Raw genomic sequence first — 20,834 nt, forward strand, 5'->3', positions numbered from 1 at the left:
ATTCTTATTCTTATTCTTATTATTCTTATAAAATATGTTATTTGCGGTTAGAAATATGAGCACGGATATTATGATGGCAAACAAACTGATCAAATCTTCACTAAGAGTAATAGTAAAATAAGTAACAAAACGACCAAGTGCGAGTTGGACTCGCGTACTAGGGGTTCCGTAGTCTTATTCGAGATGAATATCTATTTATATGAAATGTCTCTTACCAGTTACTTTTCCTCGTCTACGTTGTTTAGAAAACATCGCATCATCTTCCATTTCGGAGTCTATTGGACATTCTCCAATCGACAAAATTATATGGTTTAAAAATATACTTAAATTGGCAGTTGACTGCCATAGTACAGGTGGTATAAACATATGTTTGCGATAGAAAAAGTTACTTTACTGTTATCTTTACTCTGTTATAAATTTAACTTTTTTACTATCTTAAAGATAGGCTTGAATTCTCTTGAAGTCTTTACAGGGCGATACTAGTACAGAACCCTAAAGGCAATGGCGACGAAATCGTAAAGCCTGTTGTTATGATCATGATTCATTTATCTGATACCAATATGGGTTACTAGATCAGATGAGAGGGAAGATCGGCGAAAGACTGATATTTATCAAAATTAAACTTCACAGCGGGCGAACATTGTAATTGTTGACGAAGTAAAACCTATTGAAGAATAACGGCCTCCCAACACTAGCATTTCCACTTTCGTGATTAGCAGCAATTAAAGTGTTGCGCGAGATGAGAAAACTTTATACTAATTGAAATTGTTTCTATTACTCGCAACGAAAAAGTTACGCTGCGTATTTGCTTCCAACTGTAAGTTGATTACAAATAACAACGCCACGCTACAGTAATTATTCTAGCTGTGGAATGACGGCAAAAAATCACAGCATCACTAATATTCTCACTTGTTATAAAGTATTTTAAACCTCAAAATTGAATTTGTAAACGAACAAAGAATAAAATACGAATGAAATTTAAAAAATGCAACAGATAATCGTCGTTAACCAGTTTATTAACCTGAACTGGCAACGTGACGACGTAATCGTATAAAATCGTCAGGTGCATGACCGTGAAGAATTATTTCGTCGAGTAAGGAATCATCGCGCACGAATGACTCTACGGATATGTCAGCGGACGCCAAAACAGTATCATGTCCGGACCCCGCAAAAAATAAGATGAAAACAGCCGGTATCTCGATAAATGCCTAAGAACTTCCATTTGCAATAATCAAAAGGCTATCATCAAGAGAGTCTGCGGTTGTTTCAAATAAAAATTCAATAAGCGCACACGTACAGGCAGTTGACATAGAAACTTTCAGAAAAGTGTGAGCGCGAATGAATAAGATTGTAGCATTGCGGGTCGGGGCCGACTTCGTGACATTTCCCATCATTGTGACAATTACTAATGACGAGTTGGATAATTGACGCTTTCATCGCCATGAACTGTTACTACTTACTACTTATACATACACTATCATTTAAAATTATTCATAACCAACAGATGCTAGAGCCTACAAGAAATTATTCGCTAGGCAAGTGTTAAGAGAAATGAATGATTCTGTTTTACAAGAGTAATAGATCCGTGGTATCTTTGATAACTCGCAATTTTCACTTTTATGCTTCATTATGCATACGTTTTTCAATATTTATATACTTTACGTCTGATCCCAACTAATATTATAAATGCGAAAGTAACTCTGTCTGTCTGTCTGTCTGTCTGTCTGTCTGTCTGTCTGTCTGTCTGTTACGCTTTCCCGCTTAAACCTCGCAACCGATTTTGATGAAATTTGGCATAGAGATAGTTTGAGTCCCGGGAAAGAACATAGGATAGTTTTTATCCCGGTTTTTGAAACAGGGACGCGCGCGATAAAGTTTTTCTGTGACAGACAAAATTCCACGCGGGCGAAGCCGCGGGCGGAAAGCTAGTATTACAATAAATAGAGCGCATCGAAAGTATTTATTGCAAGCATAATTACTTTGTATACACGCATATTGTATTAACATGTATTTTTCTGTTTATTTCAGACTGTGCCGCTACCAGCTGGGTCGACGTCAGTACTGGCCAAGCCGACCAAATATCACTATTACCCACACAATCAACACATCTATTTATTGCCAGAATGCGCAATACAGCAGGTAAAATACTACTTAAATATCTTACGGATTGACCCTTATTAAATACAAGAAAGCATGACCAAATTCCCAACTATTCGACACGTTCATGACCCTCGTCAACACCTTAGTCTACGAGGGTCAAAAATACATAGCATGTAAGCTTTGTATTATTATTGTTAATTTCACGTTCGGAAACAAATATGACTAAATGCCTTTTGAACCACGATTTTTTCCGAAAGTTCAACAAATTTCAAAAAACATATTAGGTCTCAAAAGTACAAAACATGTGTACTAGATGCCTGCCATCTGATTCCTGCTCACGTAAAAGCACTAAGTAGTTATAGTAAAATGTAGTGGTGAATCCAGACTATGGCGTCAGTTGAACGAAGCGAATCACAAACAAAAACGTTTAGAGTTCATGGAATATAAGTCACCTTTTTTACTTAAGAACATTGATCTCATAAAATAATAAGGAAAAACATAAGTTACGAACAAATAATAAATTTTAACATGAAAACAGACAATCTTGAAAAATTTATTATTACCGCAGATGAAGCATAACTGCATCAGCGAAACTAGAGACAATTTCTAGATAAATAATAGTTGAATTTTGTTGGAGGTAAATCTTTTACTTCCGATGCTGAGATTGTTATTCTAAAAATGTGTCGATCGTGAACATGACTGTCGTCACCACAATGACCGTCGATTACTGTAACAAATTCAGGTAGGTCCGACGTTTTGGGCCAATACTAAACCACTCTATTTTACAGTTAGATAATGTTTATAATTCATAAAATGTGAAAAGGCTTTGTTGCAGCGGGAACAGTTAGTTGAGACAATGTGAAATTCACGATTGACTTCGTTTTGTTAATGTCTGAATTGCTAAGCTCACCCAGTAAATGGTTTGCTAAAAATTATTCCTAAATACTACAGTGTTGAATTTAGGAGTTCATTTTTGGCAAACCAACTACAAAGCCAAAAGTAAATTTATTAGTTGTGTAGAAAGTTTAGGAATACCAATTAGTAACAGCAGCTAAAAGTTTAGTACTTAATCATGAATAGAATTTAATAAAAGTGGATCTCCCTCAACTTCTTCAAATAATTTTACTAAGTACTTCTCTGAAATAGGAAAGCATGATTAACTTTTTTAACTATTACATCTCCTTGGCTAAGATTCCGTCAAGACCATGATTTAGCCAAGGAAATATATCCTGCATATTATAAAACTGCTGCAGGTCTTAACGCGTGTGCGAAACAGGAAATTAAATGTAGGTATCAGCGATCAAAAATATCTTAAATCCTGTCTAAGTCACGGGTCATTTTGTTGTTAAAGCTTTAAATAACTTGGCAAAACATTTTTAGCTTACGTTTTGTCGTAACGATTAGCATTGAGGTAAGATTATTTCGATTGAAAGATCTTCTTCTTCTTCTTGTCGTGTCGACAACAAACGTACACAGCGTCGGCCCAAAACTCCGCCACATGAATGGGGTTGTCAGTAACCTTCATTAAATCATCCTGTGTGCAGTTGTTTGGACACGCAGGGCACAAATTGGAAGATGTTAATGTGTTAAGTAACCGAGGGAAAACAAGTGACAAGCGAAATAGAACTAACTTTTGAACGATTCAGTATTCGCCTTATATTCTAGTTACTCAAGTCGCTGTCCATCCGTTCTTTTATTGTTCCATGAATGAATGATTTAAATACCGTGTTTGCAGGTATGTAACGCAGTGTATGTGCGACTCAACTACACGCAGCCTCTGTGTGCGTGCCCGGCAAGGTACCGGGACCCGTGTTCTGCTAGCTTGAACGCCGACGACCTGCATACTACGCGTCTCACCACGGATTCCAAAAAGAAGGTAGTGGTATTTATTATTTTTATTAAAATCCGGCTCGGAGGACCATTTTATCACTTATGGCTTTTACTACAAAATGATAACCAATTTAATTTCGAAATCACGGAGAAAAGCCATTGCGGAATTAAAACCGTCATGAATGTTACTTAGTCTATCTGAAGTATTCATTATAACAATACGCTAATATGAATTTATCAAACAAAAGCTATTTGATTTTCAAGCTATTATTTATGCAGCTTAGGGAATAAGTAAGGGAAAGTTAAAATGTAGAATAGATAAATCAAATCCTTAATAACCATTTAACGCTATGGTAAAATGACGGCTCGCTAACTTATACAACACTAGAAGCCAAGACAGAACAATCCGGGGCGCGATTTACATTCAAGCGCATTAATGGTCAACATCCACCATTGTTGCCAACTGGCATTCGTCGCCATGACAGAACAATATAAAACCACTTGCGCCCCATATGTGGTTGCCCATAGAATAATGCTAGAATGCCCATTGAGATTTCCTTACACCGCAGCCCGGCAATTAAGCCTTTCAAGGTATTTTATTGGGAATTCGCAGTTTCAGAAATTTCTCATTCTTTAACCTCTCACGTGCCGCAAAAACGGACAATAGAAAAACTATTTGGTGGCTTATAAAACAGTCGACTTCAGAGATTAATAAACTTGTCAAATGGCAAAAAACGCGGTTTTGTCAAACTAATTGTATTTTCTGCGGTAAAATTTCGCGGCAGCATTTTCCCGTAAACCGTTTTACACCGACGCCATTCTAGTTTGTTATTTCATCCATTACTACGAGTAAATCAGTATCGATTCACTTTTCAACCGACTTCAAAAAAGGAGGAGGTTCTCAATTCGACCCGTATGTTTTTTTTTCTATGTTTGTTACGCGATAACTCCGCCAATTATGAACCGATTTGAACAAATCTTTTTTCGGCGTATAGGTAATACCTCAAGGGTGGTCCCATTTAAATTTAATAATAGAAAAAACAACCCCCAAGGGTGGAAAATTGGGGATGAACTTTTTTATACGCAATATCTCCGCCGATTATAAATCAATTTGAACGATTATTTTTTTGTTGAATAGGTATTATCAAAAGGGTGGTTTCATGCGAATTTGAATAAAATATTTCACCCCCAAGGGTGGAAAATTGGGGATGAACTTTTTTATACGCAATATTTTTAATTTTTAGTTTTTTTTTGGTGTTCACGCATTTGAAGTCGGTTTTATTTTTTTTAAAAGTTAATTATAAAACCATAAAATGTGTCTTTATTTGGGCGGAACGCGCTTACTAGTAGATAACGAAAGTTGTTAGTCTCATTTCAACTGGCATTTTTGCACTCACAGCGGACGCCATGAAAGTGCTGTTTACCTGGAATGGCTTAACTGCTTTTAATAAGTGTTGTGGGGGAATTAATTAGCGACAAGGGCATGTTTTGATGCGGTTTCTAATAGTTTACATCAAACATTGGTGTGGACGACTTAAGTGTTTTTAGAGGTATCGCATTTTCTTACATAACTTTTCAATTCCTATCATTGGAGGTCCGAAAATATTTCTCATACAATTTGATATCATAATGATCATTCTTCATAAAAAATTTAAAACCTACGTATTTAAAAACATAATCATTGATATTCATAATATCACTAATCATACACTTAGTTTTTACTAATATTTGTTTTCATATATTTTTCTATACTAATGATCGAAACTCATAATCATTCGAATAAATAACTATAATATTCATAAATGTGATGTATCCTAATATATGTTTTCATAAATTTATTACTCATAAATGTATTTATCCATATTATTGAAAATCATGATGTCAATATTCGTATTAAATCGTATTTTAACGTTAAATTAATTTGAAATGGTCCAAAACAGGCAATATTTTGTGCCACAAAACTAACGTGACAGAAACGAATCGCTGCAAAACCGACTCCACGTAGTCTTGTCTGCCCTACCCCTAGAGTGTAATTTAAAAGCCGGAGGCGCGGAGGGAGGGCAGCCCTCGCCCGCTGTAACGAGGTTCAGGCGCCCGGGCGAGCTGGAGCGGCTGAGGCTGGTCGCCGAGGCGCCGAAGGCGCCGATGGCGATCCAAAAAGCCGAAGCTGCGGAAGCAAGCGTGGGTGCCTGAGCCTCGTTACGCAAGGGCGGAAGGGCTGCACATCCCGCAGCGCCGGAGACGAGGAGATACCAATGCATGCTGCATGCTTGCTTTCATGCTGCATGCTCTGCATGCTTATCTACTCTATTAAATTATATATGATTTTTTTAAAGATACGAGTATGTCTGTTATAAAGTAAATTATTCTGAACAACAACATTATGAGTTGAAGTATGTTCTTAGTAACAACATTATTAATTAAAACAATATGATCAATGAATGTTATGAAGAAAAAAGATCTGAAAATAAAAATTATGTATTTTAAATGGTTCTTGGTAGTAACAGTATTGATAAAAAAATTATGATTACTAACTGTTATGAGCTCCGATGGTAGTAATAAAAATGTATGAATAAAAAAAGTATGAAAAATAAAATTATGAAGAGAGATTATTATGAACACAAATCGGTAGTAAGACAAAGAATAGGATTTAGAATTTTATGTGAGCCAATATAGAACCATTTTTAGAACTGAGTTACTTGACTTTTGCTACAAGCTTGTTTTAAAAAAAAATAGTTTGTGAAAAGCTTAATATTTTAAAAATTATTTGAAGTTTTTGGGGTAATTCATTAAGCATAATTTACTTTTAGGCTGGGTTGCACCATCTTACTTTGACTTTGACAAACGTCAAAAATCTGTCAAACTCCATACAAAAAACACCGGTTATCGTCACAGTTACGGCCAAAGTTAGGTGGTGCAACTCAGCCTTAGTATTTTTTTATTTAACTGTCACTAAATTACTTGAATTTGAATATCAATAACATCTTCCAGATACTTAGATGAGCGTCTGAGAGAAGTTGTATAATTATATAGATCAGATTTTCGATTAATCCGTAACTACTAAGTTATATTCCTTAGATCTAATAATAACACATAGTGTCCACTACATTATTTTGTAGTAAAATCTCAAGCTTTCAACTTCCTGCGACAAAACTGTAATCATAATTTTCTCTCCATAAATTCCAGTACGCGTACAAAGCAGTTACACTGGTGAAGACATGCGAAGCAGTGTCAGAGATGCGAGAGTGCAGAGCACCCAGAGACTGGTCACTACTAGCGCTGCAAAATATCAGGACCGGCAAGTCGCACTACCTGGTCATATGCCGGTGTCCAGAGAACCACATACTAGGTAATAAACTCCATTTATTCTAAGTAAAAGACATACGCCCGTAATTCACAAACGTTACTATGAGGTCTCATAGTGCGCGTGAACGCACAGGGTGACACAAACCAAATTCAATACAGTGCTATATTTAACGCTGTGCGTTCGATTTGCAGTTTCACTTAAGCAAGTATCATTTGTGAATACGGGCGATATTTTCAAATCATCGATAAGATTATATCATGGCGCGCATCCTAGCCTAACCTGCCGGGCTAAGAAGCGCGCCGTGATATACTCTTATCGACGTCAAAATGTATGGGCAAAATCGATAAAATGGCTTGATAACCGTTTATAGGGATGTCCATCCTAGCCTACCTGGTAGATGTGGTTCCGTGACAACTCTGTTACTGCACATATCACCCCACCATGCCGCAAACACTAGTCATTCATAGCTGAGTATAGCAACTACTTATAGAGCACTTTTAATAATCCATTACTTTGTCAACATTAATCCTGCAATGGTTGGGTTAATAATCGCCAGATATTATGACTTTCGATAACTCTTTTATAATGAGAACAGCTAGGGACTGGAATACACTGCCTGCTGCTGTCTTTCCTTTCCCGAACACTTTAATCCGCCCCTTTCAAGGTGAGAGTGAATAGGCATTTACAGGACAGACATGTACTATCCTAGACCGCATCTTACTTAATAGCAGGCGCGATTGCGACCAAATACCTGCCATGTGCGTAACATAAAAAACACTTTTCTCTACCTAACAAGAGAAAATGTTTAGAGCTACAAACATCTATCAAGTTTTATTGCGACGGAAATGCCAAAATTCATTCTCTTAAAAACAACAAACTATATTTTATCTTCTTCTTTATAATTTATAGCCTAAGTATAAGTATGTTATTATATCTAAAGTGTATTGGAAAATGGATAGGCGACATGAAAAAATTGCTGGTTCGAACGAGATTAGTCACTTTCCGTAATAGCCAATTAAAAATAAAACTGTAGTAGCATCATCTAGTAAAAGTCATTGCCTTCATGATATAACACTATTTTGCTTCAGTTAAATGACACTAACGCGCATTTAATTAATTTATGTTCCCATTGCACGCAGTTCTCATAATATCTTACAACAATACGTTAACTAAAGTAATTTGTACAATAAACAGTTACACAAATTGTGCAAATATTTGAATTTTAATTTGAAATGTTTTGTAAAATTATTCATTTTTACAGTCAAAGAATTTTACGGTACCTAGTTCTATTACGTTTCACACATGTTTTAAGAATAATACGGTTATTTCGATTATGTTACTTATGTTTTTATGTCTGACCATTGTTTTTACAATCCATACAAATGTTTTAATGTTTTGTCTTCATAACTTTGTACCGAAATTCTATAATCAAATGAAAGGTTTGCCGTCCTTCCTCTCCTTTGATCTCTGTAATAAGGATCAAACAAACTTAACTTTGTAGTTGAAACACATGTTCCCCTGTACTTTCCAACGGCAAATATAACTTTGCGATTGGATAAATAGTTCAAAATACTCTTAAATTAACGAGCAATGTTCGGTTCGCGAGCGAACATCGAAGAAGACGATTCTTACGCACTCTCTTCAACCACTTTGCACTAAACGGTCTCGATATTATTGTAAATTTATACCGAATAGACAATTAATTTTATACAGTCCACTCTTTTCATTTATTAACTTCCACTACACTCACTATCGAAGTAACAAATATGTTTTGTTCTTCCGTATTCCAGAAGGCCCAATGTCACACGACCAGCCGACGTACGCATCAGTGCCCGGCATCAGAGTGTATGGAATGATGTGCGTGCGACCCAGTCCCAATTACCATTCAGGTAAGTTAAGGTCGAATTCTATCTTATTAGGCTAGTTTCCTAAAAATAACTTTTGGTCCGTTAATTACATTATCAAAAAATATTGAACACGTATATTTTTATTTGTCAATCAAACAAGTAATTACGAAATATGATGCGTTGAAGTTCCGCGTACCGTCACAAAGTGCTGCACTTTTATTCACGCCTTGACGTCACGGGCCTCTTCGTTTTGAACTTCGGCGCGCTTTACCTCTTTCAATTTTCATAAAAAAAAGTGAAAAATACGTGTCGAGTATTTTTTTGATAAATTGAACGACGGACTAATATTATTATTCAAACTCTTGCTTTTGTACCTAGGAAACCCCTATTCCTGTTTGATTTTTAAATGTTATCTCTGTGAGAACAAGGCTTGGTTTCCACCAAAGCGGAGCGGAGCTGAGAAGTGTCGAGCTCTGTGCGGAGCGGAGGCGAGAAGTGTAAATAATGAAATCTGATTGGTTATTTAACACACTTCTTTACTCCTCTCAGCTTTGGTGGAAACCAGGCCTAATTGTGCTAATAGCACCTCAGTAAGGTTGATGAAGATTGAATAACAATATTTTGGAGGGACGAAATTTTCACTTGTCCAGACAATTGAAATGTAATATATCATCACATCCATAAAATTAAACATAGTCGCTAACGAATGTTTCACTATTTAGACAGAGAATTATCATAAGAAATATCTAAATAAATATTCATACATCATGAAGAAGAAAAAAACGAATGCGTTAAAGCTAACAGTTTTTCCGCCGCTACGTAACCTCTTTAAACAGACTCCGTGTTCAGCGGAGGAAAACATCGAATACCAAAGTGATTTATTTGTATACAATAGAAAAGCTAACGCAAACTGCTTGATTAATTGTTTTTACCAACCCCATCAGATAATGACGAGGCTGACTAAAAGAGCCATCACTCAAACAAAGCTAATGATCGTTAAAAACGCGGTCTAATAGAATTATTTCTTAATTGGAAATTAGTTTCATTAGAAAAACGTACATTAACTCAACACGCTATTTATGATCACGAAATAGTATCCGTCTTTATAAGATTAACGTATTCTTATAAGTAAAATCAAGTTATTTTTTCAGGGTACAACACGAACAGATTTTCAAATGGGGGCGTACAAAGTACTACGAGTACTTACAAAGTGGACTATTCTCAACCGCACCCGTTCCCGGAGAAACCAGTCTACAACCGCTACCATTCCCATAGTTACTCGGAGCCGTCGTACTACAACAGGCGAAGCAGACTCTCGCGTTCGAGACGAGCGATTTTGGAATACCCCCCTTTCCCATGGTACAAAGTAAAAGAATTAGCTCGGTCATTACATTGGATCGACTAGAACAAAACCTGATGTAGCATTAGAAAAGTATGTTGGGTTCAAAAAGGCCAGACTGCAGTGATCGCTTCTTTCGCACCAGCTTCAGTTCCGAATCGAACAATCTGGTTCTGAAACGGAACTGAATTGAACAGGGATATAATATGCCTCTCTGAATTCAACGCAAACTTGAACTAACATATCGAAACGCTTTCGCTTTACGTATCCGTAACTAGATTTAAAGATAAAATCGAATGCTTCCTTATTAAATCTTCCCATTCTAAACATAGGTTTAGAATGTCGAAAGTTCTTTTACGCCTATGGAATACTCATTACAGCTGCATTTATAGATATAATCATTCATATAAAACTTAATACGATTGTTATTTGAGGTCAATCTGTATTTGAAGAGTGAAAGCGTAAATGTACATGAACGAGTGAGGTGTTGTGAATATTCAGATAGGTTCAAAGTATATTCATACCCGTGTATTTTCAAAATTGAGACGCCGGGAAGTGCTATGTCACGAATAGAACTCGAGATTCGAATTTAGTACCTTAATCATTGTTGTCATTGTCTACACTGCAAACCGGTTTCGATATTCGACTCTGTCTCGCTCACTCATTTGGGAATGCTGGTATGAGTCTAGATTTTTATTCTTTTATCTTGTGGGTCGTAACAACTGAACACCATCCTGTAAAATCTTCTAACCAACTTGTAAAAGTAGTTATTTTTTACACACATAGTGCAGCCTACTACCGGGAATCGAACCCTGAACCTAAATTAAATTTTCATACCACGTGCTCCATAGAGGCTACTACGAGCGTGTGAGACGTATAAAACATAATTACACCGTTTTGCAGTATAGACCTTCATATTTATACTCACATATCAATTAACTTCTATTTTAGGAATATTATTTGCCAGACATTTAGACGTAACCATGACTATAGTATTAAGGTTTGATTCGAAAACATTACGCGAACAAAAATCGAACAAATGTGTCCCCACCAAGGCATGATGATTGTTTTTATTTCAACGATATTGAATGTAGAGTCGATCTACGGTGGGACTTTTGACATTTACACATGTACTTACACTGTAAATATTGACAGCAATATGACTATGTATTGGCAAATATTTATGTTTCCTAAACATGATAGTGGCTCCCTCTTCCTTCATTTTGCCAGATAACGATTTAAACCATCTTTTAAAATTTGATAACACGCGACACTTTTTTTCGTATTTTTTTTTTGCTATTAACAATTAAATGTATTAACACTATTGCAGTTTGTCATAAGTGCCATCGTTGACTCTACAAAATTGACCGTAACAAGGTCTTGAATGAACTATTTTATTAATAATGTAAGAATGTACACGAGACAATGTGATAAGTGATTCAGTGGAATTTGTGTAATTTTTCGATGCATTTATAGCTATTTAAGAATTAATTTATAGTTGATACAGTATTTATTTAAGTAAACCATATTTATACTTAGACGATTACGATGTAAATAGTAGTGTTAATTACAATATTTGTAATTACGAAAAATTAAAGCTAACGGAATATTTATGTATTGTTTCATTTGTTTATTTCGACTTACCTATCACTTTATACATCCATAGACACAACAAAGTTTCAACAACTTTTTATATGCGTGTTCCATCCCTACACATTATTGCTTGCGTACGCGCAAATGCATTCGCTGTCATTTGCTAATCTGTAGAAGTTTACTTGCATACTAAAGTCGGGAAAATCATACACAAATTCCTATACAATTGAGCACAGTTGTAGTGTGTGAATTTGAATTTTAATGCTTTATAAATAAGCAACCTCCAGATAAAAAGAAATCTCCTGTAATACAAAAGACTTACCTAATACTTTCTGGTCGACGACTATGTCACAGGAGTACATGGCTGCCATCAACCGCTGCGGTTGGATTTGGAAGGCTCTTCTGCAACCGTCTTTCACCGCGGACACGATTTGACCTGAAGAACAATGAATCTTATTTTATTGTGAACTAGCTTTCCGCCCGCGGCTTCGCCCGCGTGGAATTTTGTCTGTCACAGAAAAACTTTATCGCGCGCGTCCCTGTTTCAAAAACCGGGATAAAAACTATCCTATGTTCTTTCTCGGGACTCAAACTATCTCTATGCCAAATTTCATCAAAATCGGTTGCGAGGTTTAAGCGGGAAAGCGTAACAGACAGACAGACAGAGTTACTTTCGCATTTATAATATTATATACTAGTTGGGATAATGTTAAAAATTGTAGTTACTGGATTATTTAGGGCTAATTTTACTGTGGATGTTTCAGATAGGTGACATACCATGCTATGTGGTTGAAGTTAAGATATAACAGATATGATAACAGACTCTAAAAAAAGCCTGTTATGATAACAGGCTTTTTTTTTACAAAATAGTGAAAAAGGCCCTTCATCTTATAACTAAATAAATACAGATAAAAAAGGACAATGTAGCACTGACAATCCCAACAATTCTTTTTTTTAATCACACGGATGGCGCCACTGTAACGTTTTCACTGGCCAGTGGCGCTAACGGTTACAAATGGTACTTATTTTTCCAACCATATCGTAATAAATAAACTACTTTAGAAATGTCGTAGTCATCATTGTATGAATAGAATTAAGGACTAATGTAATCTTATGAAAATAAAATGATGCAATGTATACCTGAGTGTGGTCCAAAAGTGTGACTTCCATCTTCTGTCTCGTTCTTTTCCAGCGTCCATTCCTCTACACAAAACGCCACACCCATCATCGGCTCCTCACACAAAGGCCCAGCCAAAGTGGCCAATTGGAATCCATTCACAAAACTGCTCTCATACTCAAACCTCGGATCCTCTTTAATATCCTTATCATGCTGCAAATACTTAGTAACGTAATCCTTCGTGTGATTCAACAGCAAATTCGGACCACAATTCCTGGGCCCTACAGACCAAATTTGATTGACAACGTCCTTCCATTCCGGTCCCAATTTTGAGCAGATATTTTGCAGTTCGTCTTTGAAATTTTGTACCAATTTCAACATTCTGTCTGATAGCTTGTGCTTTGTGCCGTTGATGTATAATTCGTCTAATTTCTGTTCTAAATTGTCGTTTTTGGCTAAACCTTGTAATGTTTTTATATGCTGGGAAATTACTTTTAGTAAGTCACTGGATCTATCTAATAGATTAGTTATTTCTGCTGGAACAGGTCTAGCTCTGATTTTAATTCTGCTTTGCTTGTTGTTAGTGTAAATCGTTATGACGGGGTCTTCTTCTTTGTCGTTCCCTTTATCGATGTTTTGGGCGTCAATTTCTTCGTTGGCCATATCGATTTTGGGAGGTTCGACGATTGTTTCTCTGAATGGAACTATCGGCTCAGATACCGTGATCGGTATTTTTGCGTAATGGTTTCTGGAAAATATGGGAAGATGATTTATAAAAACTTAAAAAGTATAAACCATGTCTTAGTGAATAAATATTCGAATAGCAACCAAGTGCCGGAAAACTTTAGTGCTGTTGCGAGTTCGAATACCGGTAAGGGCAAATTTTATATTCACAATCAGAACTAGCATTCATACCTTGAGTCAAATGGCAAGGAACTATTATCAGAGTAAATACAAATGAGTAGGGCATTTTCATAGAAACCTCTGCTATTTTAGTCTATATGAGGATATTTAACAATCTGTATTAATATTAGTATATTACATGCGCCAGCTCAGATTGACAATTGATTTTGCACCTTATTGTAAAAACATAAAGTTCAAAATTCAGTTAGTGACTTGATAATTTTGTAAATCTTTTTCAAGTAAAAGTATTTATTAATTAACTTACTTCAAGTCTTCCAAACACCTTTCCAAGTGCACCTCGCCAGCGGTCACTATGACGTGTTCGCCCGTTTCTTGCAATAGCACTTGCACGCAGGAATCCGATTGGTTCAGAAGTTTGAGACCTGGAAATTAAAAAGTTTAAAGTTAAAAAGTTTTAATGTAAAGTTTATAGAGTTACGATGTTTATGTCGTCTTCACGAAGATTAGGACCATAATATAAATTTTCCACCGCAGCAAGATACTTTCCGTGATTAAGATATTTGCCATTGTCTATGTAAGCTGTTCTACCTCCGCGGGGTACTTAGATAAGACAATATAAGATAAGAATTAATTAGCGGCTGATTTGAAAAGCACTAGGTAGGTACAAGCTGGACATTTCAGGATCTTATTAATTTGTAATAAGTACAATTTTGCAATACAATTTATAATCGGATGACTTTACTGACGACCACTCCACAATAGCTTCCTGGAAAAACAAACGGCTATAATATACTCGACACTCGTAGATGGTCTTATGTTTTTCTTGTGCTTGTAAGTTTTTTTAAATAACTTGAAAAAATCGAACCTAATGAGATAACCGAACCCAAGAACTTTCGATTGCTCTTCCATGAGACGACTCAACGCCAAAAATTTTTTAAAACTATTGAGTATTGTTTAGTCTCTCTCTACATCACATCCACTACACTCTATTTTACCAGGTGCAAAATTGGTGTATTTTTTAAAGAAAATCTATCTATCTATCTAATAACGTTGCAGGACTTACCTTTCACCAACTGCGGCAGTTGAGAAGGATACGTAGGCTCCAAAGCGACTCTTAGAATGGGCACAGCAGCGTACTGTATCTCGCTGAACGCTGGACAGGCGACCGTACTGCTAAGAGTAGCAGTCTTGAGAACGTAGTCTTCTAGGCCGCCAATACCTGAAATATGGAAGAGAATATTTAGTTTTCATGTGTTTTTAAACACATTAACGCACTCGGGTAACAATTACTTTTGAACATTGAGTTGAGTAATTGTGATTAAAAATGTGTTACTTATTGGTATAGTGCTGAACTGAATCAGTCTTAGGTATGGGTAAGTCAATTAAGATTTAATTTGATTTCGATTGTATAGAGATTTTAATTACCGATTATATTTCCTGCAACAGCCTCTTCAATTTCTTCTAATTCTCTTCCCATTAGAATGTATAACGACTTAATTCTGAAACAAAAATAATCGTTAGACAAGATTCAGTAATAATAGACATTTAATCACTACAAAATAGATACTTACTCTGTACAAGTGATATGTTCATCACTATGCAAATCTTTCAATTTCTTATTAGGATCTATCTTGAAGTCTTTAAGACTAAGTATCTTGGACGGGTCATGTTTAGGACCTAAAACATATACTTTATCACCTTTCTTAACTTTACCGCTAAATACTCTAGCAAATGCTATAAATGCTGTCTCCTCTTTTTCTTCTTCTTTTGTCTCTTTCTCATTTTCTTCGCTTTTTTCAGAACTTTCCGATTCAGCCTTTATTTCTGGAACTGGTTCCGCAGCGTTTTGTTTCATCTCCTCCCGCATTTTTCGCGCCAACTCTCTCCTACGCGCCATTTCTTCGGGTGTCAACGCTTTAGGCTTATTCTCTGGAAGTATACTCTTGTCCACCCCAAACATCTTCGATATAAATATAATTATAGGCTTATCACCTCTACTATCACAGGCTAAGAAGTCATCTTTAAGTTTCTGCGTCTCCGCATTGTATGAATCGAAGTCTCTGATTCTTGAACACATTAGTTTTTCTACCTTTTCGGGTAATATCTCTTTAGGGGAAGGTAGTTTTGAGCAGACCATGTTGAGGACTGTCTGGGATAATGGAAGCCATTGCATCATTAGAGACTGGAGTTGAATTCTGGTGTCTGTATGTCTGAGGTCTCGTGTAGTCAGTTTGATGCCAAGTTTCTCGCATATGACAGGGACTTTCTCCTTCTCATTTCTAAGGACAATCGTTTCGTAGATGTTCCACAGATTGTCTAGGATGACTTGCACGAATAAGGGCTTCTTTGCTTTCTCTTGCGCTCCTTTCATGAAGCGTTTGGTCTTGGTGTTTAAATAGAAGTCACCCCATAACACTTTTTTCAGTATCTCATCTTTCACACCTGAAAATCAATATAATATTGCTTTCAACATTTGTGTAAAAGAAATACTTGGATGAATAAAGAAGCAATTTTTTGAAGATGCAATATGCAGACCACTTCTTGACATGGCTTTACTAATATTTCCCACTAGGATTGGACCTCTTTTGATCTAATTTCCTACAAACAATGACTGATGTTATTAATATTAAAGTAATAACTTACCAAGTTTATCAGAGAATAATTTAGCGAAAGTATGAGTAGTGAAACCCCATCCATCAATAGCGCTAGCGAACACTACATTCCCTTGTTCAGGTGAGAAGTAAAGATGAGAATCGTCGGCATCTTCTAGAGCAGAAGTCCAGTCGTAGAAGTTGTTGTCCTCTTTCGGTTGCTGCTTTTGTTGCTGTAATAGTAAATAATTGGATTTCATTAAATAATTAGCTTAACCTAGCGAAGATACGCAGTTAAAGAAAAACGCCTGAAGAACCGGATTGGAATCAGACAGATGATTGGATTATTGTTCCATGAAAACAGATTGCCAAGTAGCAGAATAGAAAAGAAAAAAAAATAGCTTAGTAAAGTATATTGTTAACAAGGTGGCATCTTGTTTAGTTGTAATAATTGAGATTTGTAACAAAGATTAAGTGTATGTTGTAATGTTTTATTCCAATATTAACTAGTTATTTTACTTTGTATAAAGAAAAATGATATAGTTGTAATACTATAAATGTGTTGCTTTAAGGCATTATTGTATAAGAGTAAAGCTCAAAAGGCAAAATCACACTTTACCTGTTTGTCAATAGTATTCTCTTCGTTTTCAAACACTTCGGTAGCAAACAATTCCCCCATCACAGCGTTGACTTGCTCCAGAACTTGGGTCAGATGGATGTATGCGTCGAGAGGTGTAAACTGCATTTCCAGGATGAGCCGATCAATCTTGTTCAGGACGAGTACAGCACGGATGTTTTCAGCGTACGCTTGCTTGAGAGCTAGCCTTGTTTGAGGGCAAACTCCTTCTACTACGTCCACCTGGAAAATAATTTAGCTCACATTCGTATCTTCAGCATTTTCCGAAATATTTAACACAAAGAAAATGTAATAACATTTTTTGTACTAAACAACAACCATATCTGTTTCTGTGATGTATTCAAAAACTTATTTTTTTTTACAAAGAAGGATCTGTGCAGTGTAAGGATGTTAGTTGACAAAGTTATAATTAATACTTTAACTTATATCTTATCTAAACTTACTCAGCATGTTGCACAATAATAGTCAACACAATAATATTTGCATTATAGGTAATCTTACTGGTCACTTTTACTAGAATCTATTTATGCCATAAATACATGCTTCATAAGTGCTAATTAAAATCATATGACTTGTTCTTATTAGACCATTGTATCTGATGTATAAAACAAAAACAACTTACCACTACAATAGCTCCATCGCACAAACGCACTGCCGTGGACACCTCACTCGAGAAATCAATGTGCCCAGGTGAATCTATGAGGTTCACCAGGTATTCTTCCTGGTTCACAGCGTGGTAGAGCGCAATACTGCTACTTTTCATGGTGATACCTCTCTCCTGTTCATCAGGTCTGCTGTCCATATAACGCAGCTTTCCCGACATCCTCTGCGATATGATACCATTACTAGATATCAAGGAATCCGCCAATGTTGTTTTCCCATGGTCCACGTGGGCCACAATGCAAATATTTCGAATATTAGACTGCTTGTTTTGAAGTTCCAAAAGTTTTGATGAATCTACCAGCCGCATGTTGGAAAATTTTAATACAAGTCACTGCCAATTGTTAAACACGATTACGAGACACTCTCCTCAAATTTTGAATGATCAATATTGCGAATAAGTGTGTTAAAATTGTGAAATTTGTTTCACAACACGAGTAAAGTTGCGATAATTTTGACAACATTGACAATGACAGACAATGTCGCGGTTGACACTGACGTTCGTGACGTTTTCGTTCAGAAATGTTCAAACAATATAAAATAACGTTACTAAATAATACCGTTATTTTAAACTAAAAAAAATTAATAACTTTCTTATACAAGTATTCATGATTTTTTTTGCTGTTTTATTTATACTCGAATTTATATTTATAATTGATTCTCGAAACAAAGTCCAAGACACTATTATTTAATTGTTCTGCGAAATTGCTAGTGCACTACGACGAGTCAGTCTACGACTCGTAACGAATATATAGCCTGACCAGGAACATAAAAACCCTGGCATAGAGGCGCGGCAATTGCATTTGATAGTGCAACACTGAGTACAGTCGTACCTGTGTTAAATTAATAGGCTAACTTTATGTATCAGGATTCAGGATTACGGGTTAATTTGATATTTTCATAAATTAACGAAAAAATATTATTATAGGTAACCTGGTTTAAATAAATTAAATGAAACCATCAATGGAGCTAGTAGGATTTATTTTATTATTAATCAATAATCAAATTCAGAACTTGAATATTCAACTGCAATGTCTGCTCATGAACGCTTCAAACTCGGTACTTCTTTCCCAATTCCATAAAATTCAACACTTAGAAAGTGACAAAAAACTTTAAAATAGGTAGTTGAAACAAACCACAGCTAATTTTTCATGGCGGACTGTACTATACGATCAATATGTCAGTCAATTTGACAACCTTTGTCGGAAACATTATTCAATGAAAATATTGTCCGAAGTTCCGAACCCTTAATATTTCTCTTCGACAAATACTTTAACACATTGTGAACCACTTTTCTTTCACGACTATAAAAATATTTTAGCAATTTAATTCACAAAATCAATTGCACACATTTAAAATAAAGTTTGTTTACACTTTGACAGCAAAAGACTGACATGCAAGGTGACATGTCAATGAAGTTTTCAGTTACTGTTGCCATTAAAAGAAATTAGTACCATTAGTTTTCCGCAACATGGCGAGGGTTTTTATGTTCCTGGTCAGGCTATACCTACCTTTCAAAAAAATATGTAACTAAATCGTTTGAGAGCAACGCTTCAAGTATATTTATTTGCTAGCAAGTTTCTCTTTATCCGTCAAGGAAATTTTCCTCCATGCATAATAAATAGCGCACTTAAAATGAATTCGTCGTATTTAATGCTAACAACTTGACAGCGCTCGAGTGCCGTAATGCCGTTTAAAAAGACAGATAGCGAACCATTAAGTACTGCAACTTGCATGGCCCGCGCCTGTTCTGCAGTTAACTTTCTTAGCCGTTTAAAATGATTTAATTCAATCCAGTTTAATCGCGGTACCTAAGTCGATTTTATTGAAGCATCTGAATAGAGCTTTTGAATTCTTTTTGATAGAGGTAAGGGGTAACAGACAAATGTCTGCGTTAGATAAATATGACAATCGAAGAGGATAGATCATTTTTATTCTTGCTAAAAAATACATGAAATATAATTTACTTACGCCGTTGAAGCATTTATGAAGGTTGGAATAAATAATACCTAGGTATGAGCGAGAGGGGTACGGAGCTAAAATCTAATTATTACTGTATTAATAAACAACAGAAATAATACACACAGTATTTTTCATACGATATTACATTATGTATTATTTGTGTAGAGCGTTCTTCTCGGAATGCAAACTTTGTCTCAAATCAGCTTTCAGCTTAAGTTCATCGTAGCGGAAGACTAAGTTCACCTACTGAGCGCAAAGCTGATTGCCTCAACCTGACTCGCATTGAATATCCCGGTAACTTTCACAGAAAAAACATCCCTAAACTCCAATATTATGAATTTCATCTGTATGCCTTCTCAACACCTTGGGATTAGTCCCCTAATTCCCGGGACTTCGGTATTATTCTTTTACACCTATTTTATTTTATACTTTTTTAAAAGCTGACCTTTCTTTCAGTGCAACTCCAATGCAGAACACAAACATGATCCATGGTAAATAAAAGCAAAATAAAATCCTTTTCAATGTGTTTTCACGGATATTTCATTGTGATCTTTCGAACAGCGAAAAATATTTTATAAAATTTTTACTGCTACCGATTTAGTGTCAGGAATCGGGATTTGCGTTCCCTAGTAGGTAAAGAGAAAAACCTTTCAGACTTGGAAACTCTAGTTAACTATTTCTCTATGTTGAGTGCTTTTTAGTTTCTACTTGAAAACAAGATTGTTCTATTCATTTTGCTTGAAAATTTTCCTTTCTTGCGTAGCTATTTGCAAGTGCGCTGTCAAAATTACTGCATGAATTCACTTCTCTATGTGGTATTGAAAATTGCTTCGTTCTCGACGAACAACGTAAGAATATCCCTTATTTTCAGAGCAATAAGAGTAACTTTGGTAATACAGTGTTACCTTGAAATGCCGCCGGTGTGCCTAGGCAAATAAAATCACTGTCGAGTTTTCTTCGTTCAGAATTTTGGTGTTACATTAAAAG

General features: G+C 35.8%; 2 protein-coding genes across 2 annotated transcripts; one reads left to right on the forward strand and one right to left on the reverse strand.

Annotated features, from left to right (window-relative positions):
- The first annotated feature begins 1,128 nt into the window (after window positions 1–1,128).
- Window positions 1,129–12,025, forward strand: LOC114351440 (doublesex cognate 73A). The gene is made up of 6 exons (XM_028302653.1): window positions 1,129–1,149; window positions 2,029–2,139; window positions 3,836–3,976; window positions 7,117–7,279; window positions 9,028–9,126; window positions 10,236–12,025. The coding sequence occupies exons 1-6, from the start codon at window positions 1,129–1,131 to the stop codon at window positions 10,487–10,489; spliced, it is 789 nt and encodes a 262-aa protein (XP_028158454.1). The 3' UTR covers window positions 10,490–12,025.
- Window positions 10,758–18,336, reverse strand: LOC114351441 (elongation factor-like GTPase 1). The gene is made up of 10 exons (XM_028302654.1): window positions 17,848–18,336; window positions 17,208–17,447; window positions 16,641–16,821; window positions 15,569–16,439; window positions 15,423–15,496; window positions 15,061–15,216; window positions 14,302–14,419; window positions 13,157–13,881; window positions 12,339–12,452; window positions 10,758–10,783 (listed from the first exon to the last, which is right to left on the reverse strand). Exons 1-10 carry the CDS (start codon window positions 18,193–18,195, stop codon window positions 10,758–10,760), a joined length of 2,853 nt encoding a protein of 950 aa, XP_028158455.1. The 5' UTR covers window positions 18,196–18,336.
- Window positions 18,337–20,834: the final 2,498 nt, after the last annotated feature.

The sequence above is a fragment of the Ostrinia furnacalis genome, unplaced genomic scaffold (assembly GCF_004193835.3).
Source record: "Ostrinia furnacalis isolate ACB-3 unplaced genomic scaffold, ASM419383v2 OfSCF1144, whole genome shotgun sequence".
Taxonomy (NCBI): Eukaryota; Metazoa; Arthropoda; class Insecta; order Lepidoptera; family Crambidae; genus Ostrinia; species Ostrinia furnacalis.